At 45.3% G+C, this 27,911-nt stretch overlaps 1 protein-coding gene and 1 long non-coding RNA gene across 7 annotated transcripts in view; one reads left to right on the plus strand and one right to left on the minus strand.

Annotated features, from left to right (window-relative positions):
• Positions 1–1,462: 1,462 nt before the first annotated feature.
• LOC310836804 lies at positions 1,463–6,002 on the minus strand. Of its 4 annotated transcripts, none has more exons than XR_014560202.1 (3): positions 5,727–5,927; positions 2,636–2,999; positions 1,463–2,282 (listed from the first exon to the last, which is right to left on the minus strand). It is a non-coding gene; the product is annotated as an uncharacterized lncRNA (long non-coding RNA). The 4 variants fall into 4 exon arrangements; XR_014560203.1 differs by lacking the exon at positions 1,463–2,282 and adding an exon at positions 3,842–4,278 and having other exon boundaries at positions 2,293–2,999; positions 5,727–6,002; XR_014560204.1 differs by lacking the exons at positions 1,463–2,282; positions 5,727–5,927 and adding exons at positions 3,842–4,278; positions 5,177–5,309 and having other exon boundaries at positions 2,293–2,996.
• Positions 4,564–27,911, plus strand: part of COL5A1 (collagen type V alpha 1 chain) — a 177,036-nt gene continuing 153,688 nt past the window's right edge. Inside the window, exon 1 of one of the 3 annotated variants that reach the window (XM_083722005.1) lies at positions 4,564–5,270. In XM_083722005.1, the coding sequence (XP_083578131.1) occupies positions 5,165–5,270 (106 nt within the window). In that variant the 5' untranslated portion in view covers positions 4,564–5,164. The remainder of the gene's footprint in view (positions 5,271–27,911) is intronic. The other 2 variants (XM_083722007.1, XM_083722006.1) reach the window with 2 other exon arrangements.

A 27,911-nucleotide genomic window follows, 5' to 3' on the forward strand; every position in this document is an offset into this window, starting at 1 on the left:
CCACCTCTGTGCGAATGTGGATCTGTTTTGAGAGGTCAGTGGCTGGGCCCATGTTTGGCTTGCAAGAGGTCCCATGTTCAATTTCTGGTCTCTCCGGTTAGAAGAATAAATTGCCAGAAAATAGGAACAGAGGAAGTTGCTTTATAGTATGAGTCAGGCCTTTGGTCCATCCAGTTCAGTATTGTACTGAGGAGCAGCAGCAGTGAGATCCCATGAGAATTTCATGAGTACTCTCAAGATTTTGCTAGAAACTATCACTGCTTCACTATTCACCAGCAGCAGCAGCTGGAATGGAATGGGGTGAATGGTAAGGACATGGGTGTGACCCCCCATGGGATTCCTCTGCCTGAGCCCTCTCCCTTAATCTGCGTGATCCAGCAGGCTTTTCTGATCATAGAAGCATTATATTGTAGAGTTGGAAGGAATCCCATAGATCATCTACTGCAACCCCCTGCTATGCAAGAACCTTAACTAATGCACCCATGACAGATGGCCATCCAACCTCTGCTTGAAACATCCAAGGAAGGAGTGTCCACCAGCTCTTTCTCGGAGTTTATTCCACTGCCGAACAGCTTTTCCCACCTGAAAGTTCTTCCCCATGTTTAGTTGAAACCTGCTTTCTTGTAACTTGAAGCCATTGGTTCAGGTCCTACCCTGAGTCTATCTAGAAATACAGCTCTGTGGCCTTAATCCCTTCATGTACTAACTAGCAGTTGTGCATAGTTATGCTTGACTGTAATCTCCTATACTTTCCTGCTGACCAGTCTGTAGTCACCTGAGTCTTTCCCCTCCCCCCTTTTTAGAAGATGGGGACATTTGCCTGCCTCCAGTCTGCCGGGACCTCACCAGTTTTCCAAGAATTCTAAGATTACGTCCACAAGCTATAGCTTAGCTTGGTTGCAGCTCAACCAAGACCTTAGAATCCTTGGTTGCAGCTCATCAGGCCCTGGAGACTTGAATTCTAGGTGATGTAGTTGGGTGATGTTCTTCTGCAAGCAGCAAAGGTGCTTCCAAAGCAGACCTCAGCAGGACTTGAACCCTCTTGCTCTAAGCAGGAATAAGTTCTCCAAGTCCTCCTTATATGTGTTTAATTAGGGTTTGAAAACCTCCCATTAATTTTTAGCACCGTCCCCAAATTGATTCAGACCTAGGCCAGATGTGGGTAGGGTGTTCCCCAAGGCTGGCCACAGATTTGGGGTCAGGAGGGTGTCCCTAGCTCTAGCTACCACCACCAGATGGATTATTAAGAATGAACACTGTGGTTGAAAACAGTTCACTAACGTACGTAACAACTTCAGAAACCTGTGTAGGTAGGGTTGTTGCAAAGTATCAGCAGAGAGAGAGATGAAACTTTTTCTTTTTCTTTTGGCACTCAGATATCTCTCTGGCACAACAAACAGATTTCAGGTATGCGCAAATTCTGGATGATGGTTTGTCAAGAAATAAGCAAAATACACTAACATCCTATTCCACTTTGGTTGTTTTTATTTTATTGATTTGTTTGATTTGCTCCAACAAAATCTTTTTTAAAAACAAAAAAGAATAAAGGCTGCCTCCACTAGCAACTATCTTTGTCTCTGAAATGTCAGAGGGCGTGCAAATGAGGGTGTGGGTTTGCACATTTCTATGTAACTGGGACGCTCCTAAGGAGGTCAGTGACCCTTCGGGCTCAAGTGATCCTCTCCAGTGGGGAAGATTCCAGCTTTTACCACAACAAAACCATACGTTTGACACACTGGAGAAATCAAGAGGGGAGTTGGCTAGGCTGCATTCGTGGCCTCTAAAATGACAGCATGCAGGTCCTGACCAACTTTGTGATTCACTTGATATTTGTCATTCTTCATCTCTCTCTCCTTTTTTTTTTTTGGTCTCCAGATGTGGGGCAACTCCCCCGCCCCTCATTTTGGTCGGCACAAATAGCTCATTGTCTGGAATCGTGACCTTTTCAGTTTAATGGCAAAGCACCAGCTACTGCAAAGGGAGATTTTGTGGATACCTTGATAGAGTCTCCATCAAAACTGTGCTGGAGATACTTCCTTTAGGGATACAGGGATGTGTGCATTTCAACTTCTCGTATTTAAAATCTTAACTTTGGTTCTCCACATTTCCAACAACGCTTGCATTTATTTTATTTTATTTTGAAAGTACACATGAAAATCCGTGCATATGTTCATGTACATTTCACGTTCATACTTGGTTGAATGGGCTGCAGATCTTCTTATTCTCATATAATAAACATATCCAATAAGTCTCTCTCATCTTTTTTTCTGAAGCTTTGTACTCTACAAAAAAAAAAAAAAAAGGTGAATAAGAGGAGACATGATAGAAGTGAATGACATGGAGAAACTGGATAGAGAAAAGATTTTCTCCCTCTCTCATAACATTAGGACTTTGTGTGGGCATCCAATGAAACTGAATGTTGGAAGCTTAAGGACAGGTAAACAAAAGGACTTCTTCACATAGCGCAGTTAAACTTTGGCACTTGGGCTGGATCTAGACACATCCAACGTTTCAGTTTAAAGAGTTGTGAATTTAAACAGGGAAAACAGGTAGAGAAAAACGGGATTCCACATCACCATCTGGTGGCTCAATGTTATATTGCGTATACAACACATATAAATTGCTTTTCCTTTACCAGTCTAGCTGACTCCTTGCTCCCACAGGAGGCACTGATGGTCACCAACTAGGATGGCTTTAAGAGATTATTTGACAAATTCATGAAGGAACAGAAGGCTATTGATGGCTACTAGTCACAATGGCTATGCTCCACCCACATGGTTGGAGGCAGCGATGCTTCTGAATACCAGTTGCTGGAAACAACAGCGGGAGAGAGTGCTCTTGTAATTGGTTCCTGCTTGTGAGCTTCTTCCTATCGGGGCATCTGGTTGGCCACTCTGAGAACAGGCTGCTGGACTAGATGGGCCATTGGCTTGATCCAGCAGACTCTTTGTATTTTCCATCTCAGCTGCTGGGGGAAGTATGTTTCTGTATACCAGCTGCTAGAAATCAAAGCAGAGGAGAATGTTTCTGTTGCATTCAGTGCTGGAGAAAAGCTAATACATTTCATTCTGTTGAATTTGTAGTTAATGCAAGTTTTACTTTAAACCACCAGCGGGCATTGCTTGTGTAGCAATCTAGCCAGCATTAGTTTGTAGCTCTCTGTTTAAGTTAACTCCACCCCCAAAAGCTGAGCTATTAAAAAAAAATTCTCTCCACTTGTTGAGGCAAAATGTCTGCTGTTTCTCTATCTCATCTCCACTCATCCTATAAACAGTTCCTGCATGAATAAAACCTTCCAACTCCAGAAACCATAAGTGATCTAATTCTCCAAGGTGCAAGCTCTCCTAGCAGGTTTTGGGCCCAGACATTGATTTAGAACTCCAAACAAAGTTTCCCTGAATTTTCCCTTCCAAAAGCCTTTTCATCTAAGCTGCCCTTCTCCAACAAAAAAGCAAAAAAGAAGAGGAGTGGATTTCAAGTGAAGTGAAGAGAAGCAGGTGGTGAGAAAAAAATTAAATGGTCTAGAAAGAAAAGAGCAGGCTGCAAGATCTGCTAACACTTATATCCTGCTTATGGCCTTCTTTTTTGGGTATCTGTTCAGCCATTGTAAGAACAGGATGTTGGACTAGATGGGCCATTGGCCTGATCCAGTAGGATCTTCCTAACTATTAAGTTATTATTATTTATTAAATTTGTATACCACCCTTCACCTGTAGATATCAGGGCAGTTAACAACATAAAAATAGAAGCAAAACCACAAAATACGTAATAAAAAACTAAAACAAAACAATAACCACCCTCTCCCTCTCCCACAAACACATTAAACAGAATACAGTGGTACCTTGGTTTTTGAACGTCTTGGAAGTTGAACATTCTGGTTTTCGAACGCCAAAAACCTGGAAGTAACTGCATCGGTTTTCAAATGCTTTTCGGCTTCCGTATTGAGTTTTCTGTAAGTAAATGCTTCCGGAAGTAACTGCTTCAGTTTTTGAACGTTTCGTAAGTCGAACCATCTTCTGGAATGGATTATGTTTGAAAACCGAGGCACCACTGCAAAGGATGTTACTGAGCCAAAGGCTTGGTTGAAGCGGAACATTTTAGCCTGGTGTCTAAAGCTGTATAATGAAGGTGCCAGGTGAATGTCCCAGGGGTGAGCATTCCACAAACAGGGAACCACTGCATAAAAGGCCCGTTCTCATGTTGCCACCCTCTGGACCGCTCATGGAGAAGGCATATGAAGAATGGCCTTACATGATGATCACAGGGCTTGGTAGGTTCCTATGGAGAAAGTCAGATTTGGTAGATTTCTACATTGCTGGCCAACTGCTGCCAGCCAGTGCAAACAGCACTCAGCTAAACAGATGAAATCTCTGTCTCTTCTACCCCCATGTTTGTTCATTTTGCTCTGTGATTTTATTTGAATGCATCATTTTTTAAATGCACGATTTTTTTATTTTCAAATGCATCACTTTTAATGCATCAATTCTCCCGCGACTGGATTTAAACTTCCCGCTGGGGTCTCCTCTGCCTGCCTGTTCTCACGCCCTAGTTGGAGGGGGAGCTTGAAAGGGTGGGGAAGACAGGCCTCTCTCTTTGCCACACACACAAAATTTTCTTTGCAAACTCCTTCCCTCGCCTCCCCCTCCCATCTGCGGAGAAGGGAAGAAGAGGCGGGGATTAGGGCTCTTCCGAGATCCTGATTGGCCGAGGCACTTCTGGATTGACATCCTATCCTCATCTGCTCTAAGAGGAGAAAGAGGAGAAGGAGGAAAGAAAAAAGTTTCACTCCCAGATCAGAGAAGGGAAAGGGGAACATCACGGTGTAGAAAGTCATCCCCGGAAGGCAGATCAAGCAGAGGGCCACTGGCAGAGGTGGAAGAGGACAGCAGTGGGCTCCCTTAAGGAAAGAAAGGAACGGCAAAGCAGCCACCAAGCAAACTTTTTGCAGACTTTTTGGAGAAGAGGCAGAGCAGCTGGAAGGAGACGTCCAGTCTCCTCCTCTTCCATCCCAAGCATCCAAACTCATGGCTTCGTAAAGAGAACATTCCTTTGGGGGGTGGGGAGGGATATATATTAAAAGAAAGAAAGAATATTCCACCAGGCTTGAGGCTGCGTCTTTTGCACAAGCAAAATAATAATTATCCCTGTTTTGTCTCGGTGGACGATGGATACTCACACAAGATGGAAAAGGAGGACTTGGGTGATGAGGTCCATTCACCCTTGGAGTCTAGTAATGTGTCTTCTCTATTCAGTAGCCCAGAGCCACGCAGGTAAGTGGGACCAACAACTCAATTGTTTTTGCTATAGATGCAGATTGTTTATTTTACTTCTTTTTATTTTTAAAGAGTTTTTGCCCTCGGGTCACGCAATTACTTTTTCCCCATCGTGTTCATGCATGATTCATAGAGGGAAAGGTTTGAGGCAGTGCTTAGATTTGGAATTGCCATATATATATATATATATATATATATATATATATATATACACACACACACACACACACATATATTCTCTCTCTCACTCTCTCTCTCTCTCACACACAGACACACATACATACAGTATATATATGCAGTAGCAACTGAAAGAGATGCAGGAGCAAATCTAGGTTTTGCACTGTTTTTGCACTATCATAAATAATTTTAGCAGCCTCAGTCCTTTGAATGCCGTTTATCAAGGGCTGGGACGGGCAAAAGGAGAAAACTTCAGAAATGCAAAGTGTTTCTTACCCGTTTCTAGGGAGGGAGAAAGATTTCTTGCGGAAGATGTTCTATACAGTTTGCAAAGGTCTGTTGCTTGGGATTATCTCTCCGTAGCGTAACTGTGTCCAGCTGCAAACTCCCGCCCCCCGCCTCGCTCCTGAGGAACAATCTGGGGATCAAAGGCAGGAACTTTGCAAACTCAAATGAACTTAGAAAACAGACGCCCCCTAATGTGCCTTAAGTGAACTTTATGGAAACAAATTCTTGCGTCTAAAACTCAGAGCGGGTCAGTGAGACCAACGCAGGAAATCATGTTACTCCAGTCCCAGATCTGGGTTTCATGAAAGAAGCCCAAAAATGTTCCATGATCTGTGTTGCCTTTGACTGGTGGGTCGTGGAAGAGATGTTTTCTTACTGTTACACCTGGATAGAAACCAGATCAGCCAGACTGTTCCAATAAGGATATCTTTGGAACAGTATTACGTTTTGTTTTTCAAAGAAACAAGTTGGACTGTTAGTTTTGAGATTGGAAAATGCCATGAAGTGAAATATTTGCGATAAACATTTGTTCTGGGCTTCCTACTGCTTCTTATGTATGTACAGTATTTACAAAGTGCCGGCGATGGGTCTGGAGACTTGTAGAGAAGAAAGAGGAAAGTCTCTGCTGCCTTAGGAAATAACAGGACGGGGTGATGAGCAGAGACACCTGTATTATAGTGGGTTGGAGTCCATAACCCTTGGGGATCCCTTCCAATGGTTTGCTTTGGATTCAGTTACAGCAAGGTTTATTGCAAGTCATAAGAACATAATAAGATCCTGCTGCTGCTGATTCCTCATCTAGCATCCTATTATCACAGTGCCTGTCAGATGCCCTTAATGCAAAATCCACAAACGGTACCCAAGCAGGACATAGGCTCACAAAGGCTACGCTCCCTTAGTGGTTTCTTATCAGTTTCTTAGAATAGATACATTCATGGAGGACAATGCTATCAGTGGCTACTAACCATGATGCTCCATGTTGGATCTCTGGTACTGGGGCAGTATGCCTCTGAATGCCAGTTCCTCTCGTTTCTGCAGGCAGTAGTGCTGGACGGTTGTTCATAGTGTATAAAACAAGCTCTTTACATAGGGCTGACCCTCAAACTGGGGCTCTGCATTTGCATGCTCTGCTTTGCATGCAGAAGGTCCTGGGTTCAATCTACGCCTGCATCTCCAGGTAGGGCTAGGGAATGCCTCATCTTAGATACCCTGGGAAGCTGCTGTCAGTCAGTGTAGACAACACTGAAGGAGATGGACCAACAGATCTGACACTTGGTATAAGACAGGCTCTTATTTATAATCCAAAACAATGAGGATTAGAATCTTGCTCTATTGTAGTGAAAGGGCGGTAGCTCCAGGGTAGAGGATCTGCTTTGCTTTGCTTTGCTTCCAGGAGTCCCCAGGTTCAATTCCTGCTGGAAACTCCAGGTAGGACTCGGGATGTTCCCCACCTGAAACCAGTTAGTGCAGATGGTCCTGAGCTAGAGAGACTAATAGTCTGACTCAGGATAAGGCAGATTCCTGTGGTCCTATGTTCAGACGTTGTTGCACTCCATCATCCCTGCTCATTGGACATGTAGGCTGCTGAGCCTGCTGGCAGCTTCTGTGGGGGCTGCTGGGAGTTATACTCTAGCCGTAATTAGATGACACCAGGTTGGGAAGGCTGCTTTATGAGTTGTTTGACAGTGTGACTGGGCGATATATTGTCCAAAACTGTTTTAAAGTCCAATGCCATGATATCAGTTTCATAATTTTTGACCTGGCATGTGTGTGTGTGTGCGTGCGCACACTATGCAAAAATCACAATGCAGGAAAAAGTGTGAAGCCAGCCTCTACATAGCTCCATCCTTATTTCAAACATCATGATATATCTGTACATCACAATGTATAGCTAGTGAAATAGCATGATGTTGAAAACCAGATATTGCCCAGCTTTATTCAACAGTGGAACAACAATAAAGTTTATCCTTTGTTGGAGGTTTTTAAACAGAGGTTGGGTAGCCATCTGCCAGGGGTTCTTTAGCTGTGAATCCTTCATTGCAGGGGATTGGGCTAGATGATCCTTGGGGACCCCTCCCAAATCTACAATTCCATGTTTCTATGACCTCATTTATCGTTTTGCCTTACTGGAAAGCCTCTGGACTCTAGAAAATTCTGGAGACCCTTATGGGTATTCTGCTGTGGAGCCCTGGCATGGGCTGCAGCATCTCTCCTAGGTTCTACAAGCCATGCCAGAATTTTTGGCAGGACAGACCCTGTTTGCTAACACTTTTTGGAGAGGAATCCAGTGGTGTCCCTAAGAGTGACTTGTCAAGAACCATCCAGTGAGTTTCATAACTGCACTAGGAACACAGGAACACAGGGATCCGTTTTCTGCCACTGGTCCAGCTACCTCAGTACCATCTATGCTAGCTGGCAGCAGCTCTGCAGGGCTTCAGGCAGGGGCAGAGCATGTTTTCATAGCCCCTGGGTGGTACACATGTACCGGAGGGTGCAGAGAGCAAACAGAGCCTGCTGCATGCTAGCCCAGCCCTTGCTGCTGATGCTGCTAGAGCAACACCAACCCATTTTTCGAGTCTGGGATCTGGGGAGGGTGGCATGAGGGTGAGGCTGGGATTGAAGGGCACATAGTATCCTTCTCACACTGCCTGCCCCGAGCAGCTCTAGATCCCAGCCTCCTAAAGTGGTGCAGGGCTGGCTCAGGGAGGGTGGTATGAGCAGCCAGCAGCTCCCCCACCCGTTACTTCCCTGGGCATTCCTGAACAACCTATCTGGAAATGCCACCAGGGACCTGGGACCTTCTTTGTGCAAAGCAGGTGCTCTGCCATTGAGCTATGGAGGCCCCCAGTTCCCCTTCCCAGAACTACAATTCATAGAGTGGTTTAACAGTCAATCCCTCTTCACAGGAACTCTGGGAAATGTAGTTCTGGGAGAAGAAGCAGGATTCTCCTACCACCTCTCACCACCCCAAACAAACTACAGCTCCCAGGATGCTTTAGGAGAAGAAGCCGTGAATGTTTAAAGTGGCATTTGATGTGAAATATGGCCTTGGTCACCCACCCCAAATCCAAGCTGTCTTGCAAAATAAACGAAACTGAAGGGAAAGAAATGTGATTCCCATTTCCTTCAGCTTTACCCCCACTGTGTGCCAGGCGTCCAGATGTGACAGATGAAAGGCTCTGAGTAGGCTTGCATGGGCGGGGGAAGGGGGGGCTCTGGGGAGTGACCTAATATTACAGGCTTGCGGTCCTGGTCCTGTAGGGTGCCAACTTACAAAGTTAAAACCCTCAGCGACTACCGAATAGAGCTTTGTGTTGGGAGAATCCCGCCCACACAGCTTTTAGGCTTTCTGCTAACAGCAGTTGTTGGAAATATTTTCATATGTAGTACAAGATGCATTTCTCATCCTTAGCTCTTTGCCATGACTTTGTTAGGCAAAAGCACATAATCTGCAACCAGAGGCTGCAGGCTAAATGGTTATTTTTTTTAATGCAGCTTCTCCATTGCAAATGATATTCAGAAGAAAAACTTCCAAGTGGAGTGTCCTGCATGCAAGAGCTTCCCATCAGGGGATCTGGTTGGCCCCTGTGCATAGGCACCATCTAGGGTGGGCCTGGGCCCCCCCCAATTTAAGGCAGGGGGCCACATCTCCCCAAAATCTGCAGGGGAGTGAAAACATGCCGCATTACATGCTTACATTAACCAAGCAGTCCGTGTGGCATACTTGTGTCACTCACGCCTGCCCTGTGGCTTATGCGCAACACGATCTGCGTGCATGATGTCATTATGTCACATGGTGTGCTGACGTCACTCATGCACATTGCGTGGCACCAGCCCCTTCAATTGCGGGGGCAAGGCGGCACACTTGCCGCTGTGAGAACAGGATGCTGGACCAGTGACCCAGGAACCAGGCTCTTTTTGTGTTTCACAAAGAGGTGTCTTAAATTCTCCCATGGGAAATCCCAGAAGCATTCAAGAATTTGAAGGGATGGGTTAGCCTTTAACTCAAGACCCACTTCAAACATTGCAATAAAAAAAAATAAAATGCTGGTGGGAGGGAAACCTCATACTCTCCAAGTGTCCCTATTTTCCAGGGACAGTCCCAGAATTACAAAATACAACGGTGGGGTGCACAGGGTGAATAGAACACACCACACTAGCCCAATGCTTGCCACCAATGCTGTTCGACGGGCGCAAGCAGGGTGTAGAGGATTCACCCAACCTTCTTCTCTGTGCTGGGGGTGGGGAATGGGGAGTGAGAAGTGCCCCTATTTTCATCCAAAGAATGTTGGAGTGTATGAAACCTTAAAAAGAGTAAGGACTATCATTGGGTTATCTGGACCCTTCTTGAAGGAGCTGTGGAAAGAGATTAGAATCAACCAAGATGGAAACAGACTCAGCCTCCAGACAAATGGGATATACTGTTAAGATGCCTTCGGCTGAGTCACTGTGGGTGTGAATTTGCTTCTGTTTAACTTGGGTCATTCCCCATGTGTGAAGATAGGCTTGGGAAACTGGAGAGGTGATGATGTCACAGGGGCAGCCCTGGGGCTTGTCTGGGGCGACAGACTCCCTCTCCAAAGATGGGCATTCCGAGGCATGGAAACCTCAGTCAATGCTGTGTTGTTAATTCTAGAGATTTCCCAGCAAAGTGTTTGTTCTGAGCAGGATGTGATTGAAACATATCAGGTGAATAATTGAAAGCATCCCTCTGCCTGTTGTGACTTTGGATAGAGTCCACTGTATGGCTTGCAGCATAACACTTGCCTGGGGATGGGGATCCTGGGATAGATAGGGCTGTTGTTTGGTGGGTAGAGCACCTACTTTGCACACAGGAAGTCAGAACCATAGGGACTAGGATTTTACTTTATTTTTAGGAGAGTAGCCATAGTTCAGTTGTACAACACCTGATGCTACAATGAACACTGGACCTTCTTCTGTGACCAAGTCTCTCTGCATCAGCTCAAATTACCACTGTACATGCCTCCACAGCTCTCTTTCTGTATTATCCAACTCCCCATTGCTTTGAATTGTATTCTGTGCCTATCTTTGGGGCAGGTGGGAGAAACAACTCCATTTTGCTTCATTTTACCAATGTTTGATTTGCATGGCTTTGTCCAATCTCAGCTTCATTGTCCAAGTGTCACAAGGCCTGCATCAGCATCCCAAAGACATTCTGAGGAGTCAGATGACTCCCAGGTAGCTGGCAAATAAATTCAATTCAGTTCTGCTTTTATAGCAACTCAGTATTTTAGTGTGGCAGCACCTACATTTTGGAACTCCCTGGCTATTGATGTCATGCTGTTCTCTTCCCTGTACAATTTGCAATGCCTGCTAAAAACATTTTGTTTGGGCAAGACTACCCACATGCTTAAAGGATGCGGGTGGTGCTGTGGGTTAAACCACAGAGCCTAGGGCTTGCCGATCAGAAGGTTGGCGGTTCGAATACCTGCAATGGGGTGAGCTCCCGTTGCTCGGTCCCTGCTCCTGCCAACCTAGCAGTTCGAAAGCATGTCAAAGTGCAAGTAGATAAATAGGTACCGCTCCGGCGGGAAGGCGTTTCCATGCGCTGCTCTGGTTTGCCAGAAGCGGCTTAGTCATGCTGACCACATGACCCTGAAGCTGTATGCCAGCTCCCTCGGCCAATAAAGCGAGATAAGCGCTGCAACCCCAGAGTCGGTCACGACAGGACCTTATGGTCAGGGGTCCCTTTACATGTACCTTTGCCCAGATGCTTAGAAAATGTATATAAGTTTTGATCTGTTTTTTAGGCTATTTTTCAAAAGTCTTAAATTATCGCTGTTAATTATTATTACTGATAATCTTACTGTTTTATCTTTTTGTAAACTTATTTGAGGTTGTGTTTTTTTTTTACTACCAAGCTCTGTATAATTTTTACAAAACAAAACAAATAAATACAAACCTACTTAGTTTGCATATTCTGAAGCAATATGCAAACCGAAATACAGCCATCCTTTGCAATTCACACTTTCCTGAATTTTGTTATCCCATTTTCCAGCCAAGCAATAAGGTCAGTGGTTCAAATCCCTGCGATGGGGTGAGCTCCCATTGCTCGGTCCCTGCTCCTGCCAACCTAACAGTTTGAAAGCACGTCAAAGTGCAAGTAGATAAATAGGTACCACTCTGGCGGGAAGGTAAATGGCGTTTCCCTGCACTGTTCTGGTTCGCCAGATGCGGCTTAGTCATGCTGGCCACATGTCCCGGAAGCTGTACGCTGGCTCCCTCGGCCAGTAAAGTGAGATGAGCACCGCAACCCCAGAGTCATCTGCGGCTGGACCTAACAGCCAGGGGTCCCTTTACCTTTGCCTAGTGCTGGGTGACATCTCGTTTTCAACCTTCACAGTTTTTCCCACATTGTGATTTTTGCATAGTGTGTGCCCACACACGCATCATGATTAATGATATATTGCCAGGTCAAAAGTTATGAAACTGATATCATGAAAAACCAGTTTTGGACTATATATCACCCAGCCCTAGTGTATACTAGGATAAAGGGTTTATACATTGCATATATGCATGAAAACCATTTCCCCCATTCATTGCAAAATTTGTATGTTTGTATGAACATCCATTATAATAGGGGAAATGGTTTTGCAAAAAAAAAAAAAAAATATGTCAGGCAGATGTGTTTACATATTGAGAAATTCCTGCTAAAATTCTGGTTCATGAAATTCATGATGGCTGTTAAAAAAGAAAACCATATAGTGCAAGCTGATGTAGAGGTGGGGAGAACTTTAGAATGGAAGAATGGGTAACTTAAATCAACAGATTTTGGAATTCACAGGCTGATAACAGAGCTGAGTGTGACTGAGATCTCAATGCCGTGTGAAGCTGAATGTTGGAATATCCAGGACAGATAAAAGCCCCTCTTCATGTAGCGACTAGTTAAACTATGGAACTCACTCTCATTGAAGGCAATGATGGCCACCCAACCTGGATAGCTTTAAAAGAGGATTGAATAAAGTCATGGAGAAGAGGGCTATTCGCAACCACTAGGCATGATGGCTGAGCTCTGCCTCCATAGACAGAGGTGGTATGGCTCTGAATACCAGTTGCTGGGAACTGCTAGTGGGGAGAGTGCTGTTGCACTGAGGTCCTGCTTGCAGAATTCCCATTGAGGCATCTGGAGGCCACTGTGAGAACAGGACTCTGGAATAGATGGGCCACTTGCCTGACCCATTCGCCAGCAAGCCTCCCCCTTATAAAGAGGCAGACAGTCAGGTCAGGTATCCATAGCAGAGACCAGAGTGGGAATGGCCGCTGGGAGGAGCGCAGAGAGAAGAAATGCAATGGTGCATCTGCATCAGCACAAACATCTGCCCCAGCTGCAACAAAACATGTGTCTCCCATATCGGTCTCTGTAGCCACAGCAGGTGCTGTAACTTTCCAGCGCTTTTACTTTACCTCCAATGGTGCACTCTTCAATTGTCTCCTGAGACAAACAGATGCCAACTAACAACTAAGTTCTTAAGGTAATCTGTATTTGGGTAGGATTTGGCTCCTTGAGTGCCGAAAGTCTGCCTCAGCAAGATATAATCCAAAAGGACATTGACCCAGATTTGTTATCTGGGCTGGGATTCTGGGACTCATGGTGGTGTCTGCTTGAGGGGTGAGAGACAGCCTGTTCCACTCTGTTTGTTTGACTGTGCTCTGGTATCCAGGAAACAGATCTGGAGCAGAGGTATAGAAGAAGGCAGTGCAGAAAGGGAGCCAAAGGCAATGCAAACTCTGCCAAGGAGGTCTTGGCCATGGTGCTCTGACTCCCTGGCCTCTCCTTGCTGGCTGTCAATGCTAGGGTCTGGTGAGGGTCAGGAAGCGTGTGCAGAGTGCATTCAAGAAGACAGGGCTTGGATCCAGCTGCATCTCAATCAGAGGACTTTTAGGAGAGGATGGTGGGGATGTCCTGCCTCCTTATCTGAGTTGTTGAGTTCCCTCATTCTTGACCTAAAGGATATGGCTTCTGTTTGTGTGACACTGAACATTACCAGGCATGTTTGTGTTTGGATTAATTGCATTTGAGATCCTGGGAACTTTGATTCCTATTGTGGACCTATTGTTAGTGGTTTTCCTTGGTACATTCTGAACAGAGCTAAAATGGAGACTCTTCCCTCTCTCAACCATATTATCTGAGCCTTGTGGAATCATAAAAAACCAGCAACTGGTATTCAGAGGCATACTGCCTCCATCAGGGGAGTGCAATTTCTTACAAGTCTGTTTCTTCATTCAGGAGAAAATGCTAAATTGTCCCTTAGAACATAAGATAAGTCTGCTAGTTTGGGCCAGTGCAATCTATTCCAGCATCTTCCTGCTCTTTCCAGCAACTGGAATTCAGAAGCATTTACAGCAACTTCCTACTGAAGCACATGCATATATAAAATAAGAATTCAGAATACTCCCAGTTTTTAACATATCCTCCAAAATTTCATCAACGAAACTGAGGATGTCAAAGAAAGAATGGAGCTGGAGAGCTCAGTGTAATTTCACCTAAAACTGAATGGCCACAACCTAAGTAAAGGGAAAAGGGACCCCTGACCATTAGGTCCAGCCGTGACCGACTCTGGGGTTGCGGCGCTCATCTCGCTTTATTGGCCGAGGGAGCCAGCGTACAGCTTCCGGGTCATGTGGACAGCATGACTAAGCCGCTTCTGGCGAACCAGAGCAGCACACGGAAACACCATTTACCTTCCTGCCGGAGCGGTACCTATTTATCTACTTGCACTTTGACGTGCTTTCGAATTGCTAGGTTGGCAGGAGCAGGGACCGAGCGACGGGAGCTTACCCCATCGCGGGGATTCGAACCGCCGACCTTCTGATTGGCAAGTCCTAGGCTCTGTGGTTTAACCCACAGCACCACCGGCGTCCCTAAGTAAAGGGTAAAGGGACCCCTGACCATTAGGTCCAACCTTTAAAAGAGAATGAGATAAATTCATGGAAGAGGAGGCTTTCGATGGCTACTATAAGGCAACAATGCTTCTGAATTCAAGTTGCTGGAAGCCACAGGAGGGGAGAGGGCTCATGTACTCTAGTTCTGCTTGAGAGTTTCCCACTGGGGCATCTGGTTGGCCACTGTGAGAAAAGGATGCTGGACTCGATGGTCCATTGGCCTGATCCAGCAGACAGGCTCTTTTTATGTCCTTATGAGCAAGTAACTCCAGATGGGCAAAGCAGCTGACCCAAGTAACTGTAAGTGACTATATGCCAAGTAAATAACATGGTGTATATGCAGGTCAAGGTTGGCCAGAGCACTTCTCTCCAGACGTGTGGACCACAAGTCCTACCTGCCTTGCCTAGTCTTGACTAGGGCTGGGTGATAGCTGGCTTTCAAAAATGTCACATACCAATATATCATGATGTCTGAAATAAGAATGGAACAGAATATGTTATCCTTGGGATATATGTGTGTGTGTGCCCTGTGGCATATGCGCGACACATCAGCACATCATGCGATCTGCGCGCATGATGTCATCATGTCACATGGTGTCCTGACGTCACTCATGCACATCGCGTGGCACCAGCCCCTTCAATTGCGGGGGCAAGGCGGCACACTTGCCACTGTGAGAACAGGATGCTGGACCAATGATCCAGGAACCAGGCTCTTTTTGTGTTTCACAAAGAGGTGTCTTAAATTCTCCCATGGGAAATCCCAGAAGCATTCAAGAATTTGAAGGGATGGGCTAGCCTTTAACTCAGGACCCACTTCAAACATTGCAATAAAATAAAATAAAATGCTGGTGGGAGGGAAACCTCATACTCTCCAAGTGTCCCTATTTTCCAGGGACAGTCCCAGAATTACAAAAGACAACGGTGGGGTGAATAGAACACACCACACTAGCCCAATGCTTGCCACCAACGCTGTTGGACGGGCACAAGCAGGGTGTAGAGGATTCACAGAGCCTGCACTCCACCCCAGCCCTTGCCACTGGAGCCAAGTGGGACCACACTGCGCCACCTGCCTGCCCATCCAAGGAGGAACCCAGCTAGCCAATAAGGCCCATGGAGAGTGAATCCCCCCAACATTGCCTGGGCGTCCATTCAACGAGGCGGCTGGGGAAGTGGCAGCGAGGCCAGAGACCCCTTGTGGCAGGCAAGGTGGGTCTTTGGATGTGTGGGGTGCCTGGGTTGCCCCCACACAAATTGTGTCTGAAATAAGAATGGAACAGAATATGTTATCCTTGGGATATGTGTGTGTGTGTGTTTGAAAAATGAGACATTTTTGTGGCAAGACGTAAAACAGTAAAATACAGCTCAATAATTGGAAACAGGACTTTCCTGGAGGGAGCTTTGCTGCAGCTTTATTTCACGATACTCGGGAGTTGACGTATAAAATGAACTTCTGTTCCGATGTTTGATTCCTGGCTCAAAATAGCAAGAGGAGAGAGTTTCTGTTGCTCAGATCCTGCTTGCAAGTTTCCGACAGGTTGGCCACTGTGAGAAGCAGATGCTGGTCTAGATGTGCCATTGGCATGATCTAGCAGGGCTCTAATTATGTTCCTCCTCCACTGTTGAAGCCAGAATGCCTCTGAATACCAGTTGCTAAGAACCACAGGTGGGAAGAGTAGCCCTTGTGCCCAGATCCTGCTTGTAGATTTCCCATAAGGGGCATTTGGTTGGCCACTGTGAGAACAGGAGGCTGGACTAAATGCACCCGCCACCCCCTTGGCCTCACCCAGTAGCCACGTACTTCTGACCCTCTTATCACATACACACAGAATTCAGGTTACTAAACTGGCATGCCCCCCAACATTTTGGGAGGGCAAATCAGGGCACACACACACACACATCATGAGTCATGATATATTGCCAGGTCAAAAATTCTGAAACCAATATCACACTATGAACTTCAAACCGGTTTTGGATGATATATTGATATATTGCCCAGACCTAAAACACACACACACACACACACACACACACACACACACACACACACATTTTATGACAAGCTCTGACTGCTTAGGACCATTTATTATTTTGAGCTAAAATGCATGATTCAGAGTAACATGGGGAACTAATTCTCTCTCCCCCCACCCCCAGTTAGATTCCTTTTGGGAGGCTGATGTCATCATTTTTCAACAGGGTAGCTGGCAAGTATTGGGCCTGCCAGAAGTGATAGCCTTTATTTCCAAAGGAGAGCAAAAAGTGTTCAGTAGGACAATCTGTCAAAATTGAAAATAATAGTTGCTGGATTAATATTTTTCTTAAAGAGGGCATCCATAACATTCAGCTTGTCCATGATATTCTCAGATTCCTCTAAATAAAAATAAAATCTGGCAACCATATCAGAAAACCTGAGTCAGCAAAAATAATCCCAGGCAGGCTTGGAACTGGATCAGTGGTCTCCACAATTTGACTTGTGTTGCACTTGATTAAAGGGCTGGGAGTAAGATAAACTTTTTTGTTTTTAATTTCCTGCCCCCAAAGCATCATTTTTTTTAAAAAAAATTTTTTTTGCATGACTTTAGAAAACCATTAATCAAAATGGGAGCATGAGGCTTCGGGGAGATGGAAAGGGGTATATTTGCCTGTGGGTTTAAGACTATGGGCACTTGATATAGAAAGCTTGGGTAACAAATGGACCGTTCTGCTTGGATTAAGGCATGTTGTTGACTTAAAGAATGGAGTTGGTAGTAGCCACATTCACACCATACATTTTAAGCACTATGATGTGATGTAATGGTTAGAGTAAGAATATTTTATTTATTTGCTTATTCATTTATTGCATTTATATCCCACCTTTTTCTCCAAGGAGCTCAAAGTGGCACACATGGTTCTTCCCCTCATTTAATGCCCACAACAACCCTGTGAGGTAGGTTAGACCGAGAGGCAGTGACTGGCCCGAGGTCACCTACTGAGCTTCATCATTGAGTGGGGATTTGAACCCTTGTCTCCCAGGTCCTAGTCATCATTTAATCCCCACAACGATCCTGTGAGGACAACAGCACATCCATTTCTCCAAAACAAACTAAAGAAAATCCCCACAACAATGCACAAATCCACATGGTCCTGGAAGGGACAAGTAGGCAAGCTATCCCCATTCCCATCCCCACTAAATCCCATGGCCTATCGCCCACTATTCCAACACGTAGCACAAAACCTCCAGATAAAAAGCTGGCAAGCCAGATGTCAAAGAGAAGAACAACTACCAGACTTTTAGGAGACATCTGAAGGCAGCCCTGTTTAGGGAAGCTTTTAATGTTTAATGGACTACTGTATTTTAATACTTTTTGGGAAGCCGCCCAGAGTGGCTGTTACGCCCAGGAACCTCACCAAGACGTTGGAAAGGCTGCACCTCCAAAGGCACATACCTCCACATGTGGTGGGAATGCCCTAAAATCCAACACTTCTGGACAGCAGTCCTATAAGAGATGTGTAAAATAACTAAACAGGTATTAGAACTCACCCCAGAACTGGCCCTACTGAACATCTCCAAGATCATAATGACCACTTACATTATTCAGAGCTTATAACCCACCTACTCTCAGCAGCCAGAAGCCTCATAGCCAGGCACCGGAGAGACCTGTCAGGAGTAAACATGGACCAATGGTATCAAATTGTATGGGAAACAGCCTTACTAGAAAAGCTAACCAATAAACTGAAACCGACACCGGGACAAATAGGACTCCTTCACCCCAGTATGGGTCCCCCTTATCACATACACAGCCCAACAAGACAACAACAAGAATTCACTGAGAACCTACAAATGAATCTGGCATACCTGACCCAACAAGCCCTCCCCCCCTCACAAACGCAAACAAACCCCACTGCAGCCAACCACAGACAACCAACCACACCCTGCCCCCCAAAACCTCACAACCAAGGAAATGTAATAAGAGAACCTACCCAGTTGACGCTGACACAAAACTTTGTACGTACACTATACAAAATAATATAAGCCTCACCACCCCACCCCTCTTCTTCCCCAAGCTTATACAGTACTCAACACTAATGTCTCACAACAAATGTAACTGATTTGTAAGAAAGACTGTACATTACAACCTGAAAAAAGAGGCAAGGCATGTGCTTTTGTAAACCAAAAATAATCTTTAATAATTTTTTTTAAAAAATAAAATCCCGTGAGGTAGGTTAGGCTGAGTAGTAGTGGCTGTTCCAAGTTAGCTTCATGGCTGAGTGGCATAATTGAACCCTGGTTTCCAGGACCCAATCTGACACTCTAACCACTGCATCAGCAGTACACAGGTTCTCTTCACCAATGCATGTGGTAAGGTATATGTTGGTGTTGAGTATCTCTGAATTTCTGCATTTTTATTCTTTTGTGCCTGGGCGTAAAAAATGCCTGGAATGATAAATTGTTTTGTCACCGAGCATGTTTTGCATTAATGTTGGCGTCGGGTCACCGTAGTGTCTCACTCAGGGGGTTGGAACATTCAGACGGAAACTGTTGTCACAGTTGGAGTGCTGGAAGCAAAAGGCACGTCCAACACAAACATGGAAGCTGTCAAACCGTCCACCGACTTGGAACCAATTCTGAGGGGGAAATGGGTCTCGGTTTGCTAGCAAGGCAATCTGCTAAGATGTCCCCAGTGCCAGCAGGGACAGGGAGAGGGTGATTTGACCTCCACTCCTCACGCCAGTTTAAACTCTGAAACCAATGCACAAATCGGTAAACATTATTATTCTTCAAAATCTGCACTGCTCTGTCTTTTGCAATGTGGTTCTCCAGTTGGTCACCTCACTTCAAAGATGATACAGCAGTACCTCTGGTTATGAACTTAATTCATTCCGGAGGTCCATTCTTAACCTGAAACCGATCTTAACCTGAGGTACTACTTTAGCTAATGGGGCCTCCCACTGCCGCCGCAGCGCAATTTCTGTTCTCATCCAGGGGCAAAGTTCTTAACCCAAGGTACTACTTCCGGGTTAGCAGAGTCTGTAACCCGAAGTGTTTGTAACCTGAGGTACAACTGTATTGCAGAACTGGAAGAGGTTTCAGCAAAGGGCAACCAAAATGATCAAGGGGACAGAGAAACTCCTCTATCAGGAAAGGCTGCAGTATTTGAGAAAATGCTGCCACATTAGAAAAAAAAGGTGACTAAAAGTTGACATGTTATAAGTTTTTAAAATTATGCATGGCAAGGACAAAGTGGGCAGGGAATAGTTTTCCTCCCTCTAATAACCCTAGAACCCGAGGACATCCAATTAAGATGTTGGAAGATTTAGGACAGATAAATGAAAGTCCTTAAACTATGGAACTTACTCCCACAGGAGGCAGAAATGGCCACCAGTTTGGAGGGCTTTAAAAGAGGATTGGCCAAATCCATGGAGGAAATTAGGCAACCGGTGGCTACTTGTCATGGTGGCAATGCTTTACCTCCATATTTGGAGGTAGCAATGCTTCTGAATCCCAGTTGCTGGAAACTGCCGGGGGGGGGGGGCGAGATCTGGTGTTGCACTCAGGTCCTGCTTACTGGTTTCCCACAAGCATCTGGACAAACAGTGTGAGAAGTGGATGCTGGACTGGATGAGTCCCCTTTGCCCTTATGCAGCAGCCAGGCTCTTCTTATGTTCTTATCCGAACAGCATGTTTGAAAACGCACACATATGGGCACGGTGGTGGGAAAAAAAATGTGCATTACTGAAAATAATAGGACATGCTTGCCAAAAAGCTTGTAAATTAGGAGAAAGTGGGACCAAACAGGTGATGAATCTTCACGAGGGCGCAGTGCTTTGTGCAGAAAGATAGTGACTGTGCTCAACTTTTGAGGCCAGGCAGCCCTTATTTATTTGTGTTCTCCTCATTGTACAGGGGAACAACTTATCTGTTCTTCAAACAAGTGTACTCTTGCTATCAAATGTTGGTGCATCACTGCCCTAGTTTCTGAGTGTCAAGTTCCTCATCTCTTAGGAACACAGGGAGCTGCCTTATATTAAATCAGTCTTCTGAATGTGCTGCCATTAAGCTATATCCCGGCCCCTAAACACAGAGTGAGATTCTAGTCCTCAGCCTTCTGAAAAACAGGCTGAAGCTCCACCACTGAGTTACAGTCTGCCTCCTTGAGAACTGATGCTTACATAGGAAGCTGCCATATACAGAGACAGGCAATTGGGTTCAATCTAGCTTAGTATTATCTACACTGGCAGGCAGCAGCTCTCCATGTTTTCAGGTAGGGAGTCTCTCCCAGCCCTACCTGGAGATGCCAGGAATTGAACCCAGGACCTCCTGCCTCTGAGTTATAGCCCCTCCTCTAAAAGCAAGATCCCGATCCTCCTGGCTGTAAATAAATAAGCTGTCTTACATTGGTCTGTCTAGCTCATTATAGTCTACACTGATTGGCAGTGTCTTTCCAGGGTTTGAGGCAGGAGTCTTTCCTTTCCTGCAGGGAGATTCCAGCAGGGATTGAACCTGGGACCATCCAACAACCACCAGCTACCAAGTTACTGGAGCATACAGTTCCTGCGCCAATGAATCCAATTCAGAAGTAACCCTGAGGAAAAAATTGTGATACCCTGCTTATGATTCTCAGCAACTGATGGAATGCGCAGCTATGGAGGCAGAGCATGATTACTTTATTCTCCATGAATTTGGCTAACCCCTCCCCCTTTTTAGGGCCACTTGAGTCTATGGCTATCACTGCCTCTTGTGGGAGTGAGTTCCACAGATTAACCCTGTGCTACAGGAAGAAGGACTGTCTTTTCTCTATCCTGAATCTTCCCCCATTCAGCTTCATTGGATGTCCACTAGTTCTAGTATTTAGGAGAGAGGGAGAAAAACCTCTCTTCATCCACTTTCTCTATGGCATTAGCTTGGCAAGTTAGCATGAGTGCATCAGGATGCGGTGTGTGTGTGTGTGTGTGTGTGTGTGTGTGTGTGTGTGTATTAGGTTTCATGCCTGGTTTTGTCCACCTCGTTTCACAGGGGACTGGGAAACTAGGTTAGAAATTTGAGGAAAGTACAGTCATACAGAGGGTTTTCTTTTTTTAAGGGAACAGGAATTCATTGTTCTTCAAAGGAATTTCCTCCTGCGAAGCAAGAAAGGTGGAATTGTGTAGCCTGCGGGCGAGTAGGAAATCATTGTCTTATCCAAATAAATAGAAGTTGGCATCTAGAGGGCTTCAGTCTCTCTTACAATTGCTGTTTCCACCAGGGAGGAAAATGCAACCCTCTTTGGTCATGAAGCAATTGGGCATTTCAGAAATACTAGGAATTCTGAGATGTTCCAAGGTACTGTGGATCAATAAATTGGGGGTTCATTGTTGCTGCTTTGCTGACAAGCTTTGGTTGGTAGCAAGCATACGAGGAGGAGGAGGGGCTCGTTGGATCTGCTTTTTGCAGAGGACTGACCCAAACTGATGCTCATGAATTTGCAGATTGGAACACCAAGTTATTTAACTTAGGTGCATAAGATGAGCCTTGCTGGATTGGATGATAGGCCCACCTAGCCCAACATCCTGCTCTCACAGTGGCCAGTCAGATGCCCCAATGGGAAGTCCGCAAGCAGGATCTGAGCACAACAGAAATTCTCCCCTCCTGTGGTTCCCTGCAACTGATATTCAGAGGTATTCTGTTTCCAACAGTGAAGGAAGAACATTCAGCTTCACTGAATGTCTGTGAGGTTGAGAAAGGATTGAACTCCAGTGGGCACATGGAGAGAAGCAGCAGTGATCCTTGCTAGCATGAAGAGAGTTCTGGAGTTCAAGAGGGTGAGGAGGCAGCCAATGTTCAATGAATCCCATTACATAAAACACATACTGTATTTTAAAGGGCCCTTCTTGCCCATCAGAACTGCATCACAACTTCAGGACACATGTCCAACCCCATAATACCATTCTGGTTCCTTTTGGAATGGTTCCATTTGGTTTTATCTGTTCTTATCATTGTAAATTAACTGTTGTAGCATACCTTGTGAATTTCTAGTGAAGAGCAGGTAGGAAATCTTACGACTCGAGGCAGCGATGCTTATCATGTGGACAGCTCAGTTGATTAGAGTGTGGTACTGATAGCACCAAGGTTGCAAATTTGATCCCCATATGGGAGAGCTGCAGATTTCTGCACCTGCGGTGGGTTGGACTAGATGATCCTCAGGGTCCCTTGCAACTCTACAATTCTGTGATTCTATGCTGAATACTGGTGGCTGGAAACCACAAGAGGGGAAAGCGCTCCTGTGCTTGGGTCCTGCTTGTGGGCATTGGGGTGACCACTGTGAGAACAAGAAGCTGGACTAGATTGGCTATTGGCTTGATTCATCAGGTTCTTTTTATACTCCTATGATTACAAAGTGGACATGCTGAGCAGAGATGCTGATTCCAAGGCAAAGGCCTCTGGATCCTGTTACTTCAGTTAGCCGAACAAGGCTCTGTAGCAGGGGGTGGGGTGGGGGATCATTGTTCGGCTTCTTTGGGAGTGAGTGGATGGAGCAGGACTGAGCCAGTTTTTCCATTTTAGCAAGCAAAGGCTGACAGCAATGGGATAGATTCAGTCAGGTAATCCACATCTGCTTAATATCACTCAACACATGATTAAATGAGGCATGGTGGAAATTCCTGCTATGAAGCAAAATGGAGCATCAGCAAAAAGACGGAGAGAGCTCTAGAGTCTGAGAGGGTTGGGAGACAGGCCAGTGTGCCCCCACCGTCACCCCAGTTCCCTCCTCCCAACTAAAAGAGAGGAGGGAAATGCAGCTTAGCCCATACTTTTCCTGCTGAGGCACAGAGGTTTGGGAGGCCATTTTTGATGGATGGGTAACTTAAAATGTTCCAATGTTATTACGGCAAAACTATTGGCTGTTTTGCAGAGATGGCTTAGCATCATAGAGTTAGAAAGGACCCTGAGGGTCATCCATGTTGGCGTTATGTGAACCATGGGTTAAATTACACAGTGCTTGGGCTCATGTCTTGGGGAGCACATCCCCCACATCTGGATGTGCTGAGATAAGGGTGCCAGGCGCACTGGGTTACCATAGCAACACCAGTGAGGTTGACTGCATGCCTCGCTGAGCCATTTACCCTCCCATTGGTCCAGGCCGTATGCCTATGTGTAGAGACGGGTATCATAGTCTCCAGGGCATTGCTTTCATTATGTCTAGTTCTGCTGCATGTTCGTGTCCTGCCCTGTTTTGCTGGCAGGGTCTGACTCTGAATCTGTGAGAGTCAGGGGAAGAGACTGTGGGTTTTCCATGGCAGCATTAGCTAGCGTGTTGATAGTGTTGATGGATCTCTCCATACATATGTATCTTTACCTCAAAGGCCATAAGGACTGCACATAGTAGATAACAGTGTTTAGCGTTGTCTTGCATCTGGAGACAATAAACACTTGGTTACTTTGAACTATGTGGGAGAGGAGTTTTCCTCTTAATTGGGGACTCTGGAAGAGGATGTTCTGCTGGGAGCAAGAAATCTCTGAAGACTCTGCTGGGGCTCCACATACTCTGCAGATAACATCACACTGGTTGGGGTGTGGTGAATGACCAACTGACTTCCACAAGTCACCAACAATCCAGTCCAGCCACCTTCAGTTCAGGTGGCACAGCTAAAGAATCCATGATAGATGGCCATCCAACCTCCACTTAAAAACCTCCAGTGAATGAGAGTCAACCATCTTCTGAGGGAGTCCGTTCCACTGCCTGGAGTCCATGTCCAGTTCTGGGCACCGTAGTTTCAGACTGATATTGACAATTTGGAATATGTGCAGAGGAGGGTAACCAATATGACAAAGAGTCTAGCAACCAAGCCTTACGAGGAACAGTTGAAGGAGTTATGAATGTTTAGCCTGGAAAAGAGTAGACTGGGCTCAGTGTTAGAGCATCTGCATTGCAGGCAGAAGGTTCTAGGTTCAGTCCCCTGTGGCCTCTCAAGGTAGGGCTGGCAAAGGCCAGCCTAAGCGCCTTAAACTCTAGAGAGCCACTGCCAGTGTAGACAATACTGAGCAAAGTGGACCAGTGGTCTAGCTCAGTATAAGACAGGGGTTCTTTAGCTGTGGTTCCTGCTTTGCAGGGAGTTGGACCAAATGACCCTTGCGATCCCTTCCAACTCTACAATTCTCTGATTCTGTGATAGCCGTATTCAATTCTCTGATTCTGTGATAGCCATACTGTCACATGGAAGATGGAGCAAGCTTGTTTTCTGCTGTTCCAGAGGAGACACTTAGGAAGAATTAGGAAGAATTTTCTGATAGTAAGAGCTGTTTGACAGTGGCACGGACTCCCTAGTAAGGTGGTGGATTCTCCATCCTTGGAGGTTTTTCAACAGAGGTTGGATGGCTACCTGTCAGGGATCATTTAGCTGTGATCCCTGCATTGCAGGGGTTTGGACTAGATGACCCTTTGGATCCCTTCCAACTTTACAACTCTGTGAGTCTATGATTCACTACTACCACTGATATTTAATCTACATTTGTGTTCCTGAAATGTGCACCTCACCATATCAGAAAATATTTCCTCAAGGAGGAAAGGGTATGACCTCCTCCACATAAATTTATGATGCCCTGAATGAGGAGTGGGTGTGTTATAGGTCTTCTCCCTCACCCTACCCTGGCAATTCAATCTAATTTAGTTCTTTCCTCCTGGCCCATATCTCATTTGTCAAAATCTTCATTATTCTTGGAATCAAAGTTCTGGGCTTTGTCTATAATACTCATTTCTGGATCTGCATTCGTAGCTGTTTTCCTGGAGGCTTAGGAGTAAAAGGTCCAGGAGCCACACTCATCTTCTTATTCCCTTTCAGGGGTATTCAAAACCAGTAAGTCAAAATATTTATGTTGCTCCTTTCTGTGGTTCCTGGTTCATGCTGTGCCAAATGTCGCAATTCCCTTTTGTGCAAATTTATTTTCTTTGCTTATCCAGGAAAATTGTGCTTGAGTTTCAGAAGCCCACCTCTGCAGGGGGGACCCTTTGGGCAGGTTGGTCACCTGCTGGGGCGGGGGCTTCTGTTCCACAACATAGGATCTCTATGTAGTATAGATCTCCTATACAGTCCTTTTTCAAGCAGTTGGTGATCATGGTTTCCATTGGTTTGCGCAGAGGCTGCTTTGAAAAGCTTAACCCAGGAAAACTGTGAGTGAATTTGATGTGTACAGAATAGGGCTGGAAGGGTCTGTCGATGTCACTTCCCTGTTTCTCATTTTTTCTATCTTAAATTCAGTTGTCAACATTTACTTAACAATTTGTGATTTAAAAAAATAATTAGAAATATTCATCACCATTTTGGTGTGACTCTTCTAATAAAATATATTTGTGTGCAGTCATGAGCAATGTACATATTTTTGCAAGTCACTTTTCTCAATATGAAGCATTTTTGTAGGTTGCAGCAGTTCAAAAGCACCCCCGGGTGCAAGTAGATAAATAGGGACCGCTTACCAGAGGGAAGGTAAACAGCGTTCCGTGTGCTGCGCTGGCTCGCCAGATGCAGCTTGTCACTCTGGCCACGTGACCCGGAAGTGTCTGCGGACAGCGCTGGCCCCCGGCCTCTTAAGTGAGATGAGCGCACAACCCTAGAGTCAGACACGACTGGCCCGTACGGGCAGGGGTACCTTTACCTTTACCTTATTCATAGACACACACATTTAACTGTAATATATGTACACAAACATTGAACCTTAATATATGCACACTTAATTTTTTGTAAATTCTGATTGGAGAACCACGATGTTAAATTTGGACAAGGGCTAATTTCAAACGGTACCTGTGTATCAGTTCACAGATTGCTTTGGAGAGTGCAGATTTGATAGATCCAGAATTAAACATCAGCTGAACCAAATTCATTCCCCATCCCTGGTATGGAAAAGTTGTTGATTATTTCGGAGTGGTGGTGGGGAGAAATAGCTCATTAGGGCTGGGTGATATCTGGCTTTCAACTTGTGATATATCACCAGCTAAACACTGTGATATACTGATATATCAGGATGTCTGAAATAAGGATGGAGAGGCATTGGCTGGCTTCATGGTTTTCCCTGCATTGCGATTTTTGCATAGCACGCACACACATCATGATTCACAATATATCGCCAGGTCAAAAATTATGACACCGTTATCGAGATATAGACTTGAAACCAGATTGAGGCAATGATTTTCAATATATCGCCAGGTCAAAAACTATGAAACCGATATCACAATATGGACTTCAAACCGGTTTTGGATGATATATGGATATATAGCCCAGCCCTATAGCTCATGTAGTTTCTAAGCCAAGCTGATGTGAGATATGGGGAGCTCTTTCTGGTGGATTTTTAAATCAAGGCTTGACAAATGTACAGAACTCACAGGAACTCAGTTCCAGCACCTCTCAGGTGAGCGCCAAGGGAGGTGTTCATGGTGAGTCCCAGCACCTATTTTTCTAGAAAAGGAGCACTGGATGGAACTATGTAGAGGTGAACAGTAGGGGTGGGTAATATCTGGTTTTCAACATGGTGATATATCACCAGCTAAACGTCCTGACATATTGATATATCACAATATCCGAAATAAGGATGGAATTATGTAGATGCATTGTCTGGCTTCATAGTTTTTCCTGCATTGTGATTTTTGCATAGCACACACACATTCACGATATATTGCCAGGTCAAAAATTATGCAAACAATATCACAATATGGACTTTAAATCGATTTTGGACGATATATTGATTTATCACTCTGCCGTACAGGGCTACTTTAGAGAGGTGGACAGGGCCAGAGGCAATAGTATAAAAAGCAACAGGTGTGACCGTTACGTTTTGCACGGTAAACTGTGCTTCAACCACACCTAAGTCAGAGGAGACATTCCAAACAGGCAAAAGCAATCAAGAGGAGAGAGCGTGGATCAGAGCTGCTCCTAGGGATGTGGAGTATGCCCTGAGAATCCCAAGCACTGCATAGGTTAGTCTGGAAGTTCCTCAGCTCTGTCTTAAAGCCTCTGGTCAGCCTCATTAGAAGCAGAATGATAAATAAGATGGCCTTTTTTTAAAAAAAAAATCTGTTCAGAATGATTTAGAATCCTGTATATTCATGGGAAGCTAAACCTTGTACCTTATCAGTATTTTCATAGAATTACAGTGGACACTTGGGTTGCGATTCGGCACTTCTGCAAATGTGCAAAGTGTGATTTAGCACTTCTGTGCATGCGTGACCACCAAAACCCGGAGGTCACCTGTTCCGGTACTTGCGGGTTTGCCGCAGTGCGCAACCCAAAAACGTGCAACCCGAAGTGTCTGTAACCCGAGGTATG

This window comes from Podarcis gaigeae, assembly GCF_964106915.1.
Source record: "Podarcis gaigeae genome assembly, chromosome: Z".
In the NCBI taxonomy this organism is placed as follows: Eukaryota; Metazoa; Chordata; class Lepidosauria; order Squamata; family Lacertidae; genus Podarcis; species Podarcis gaigeae.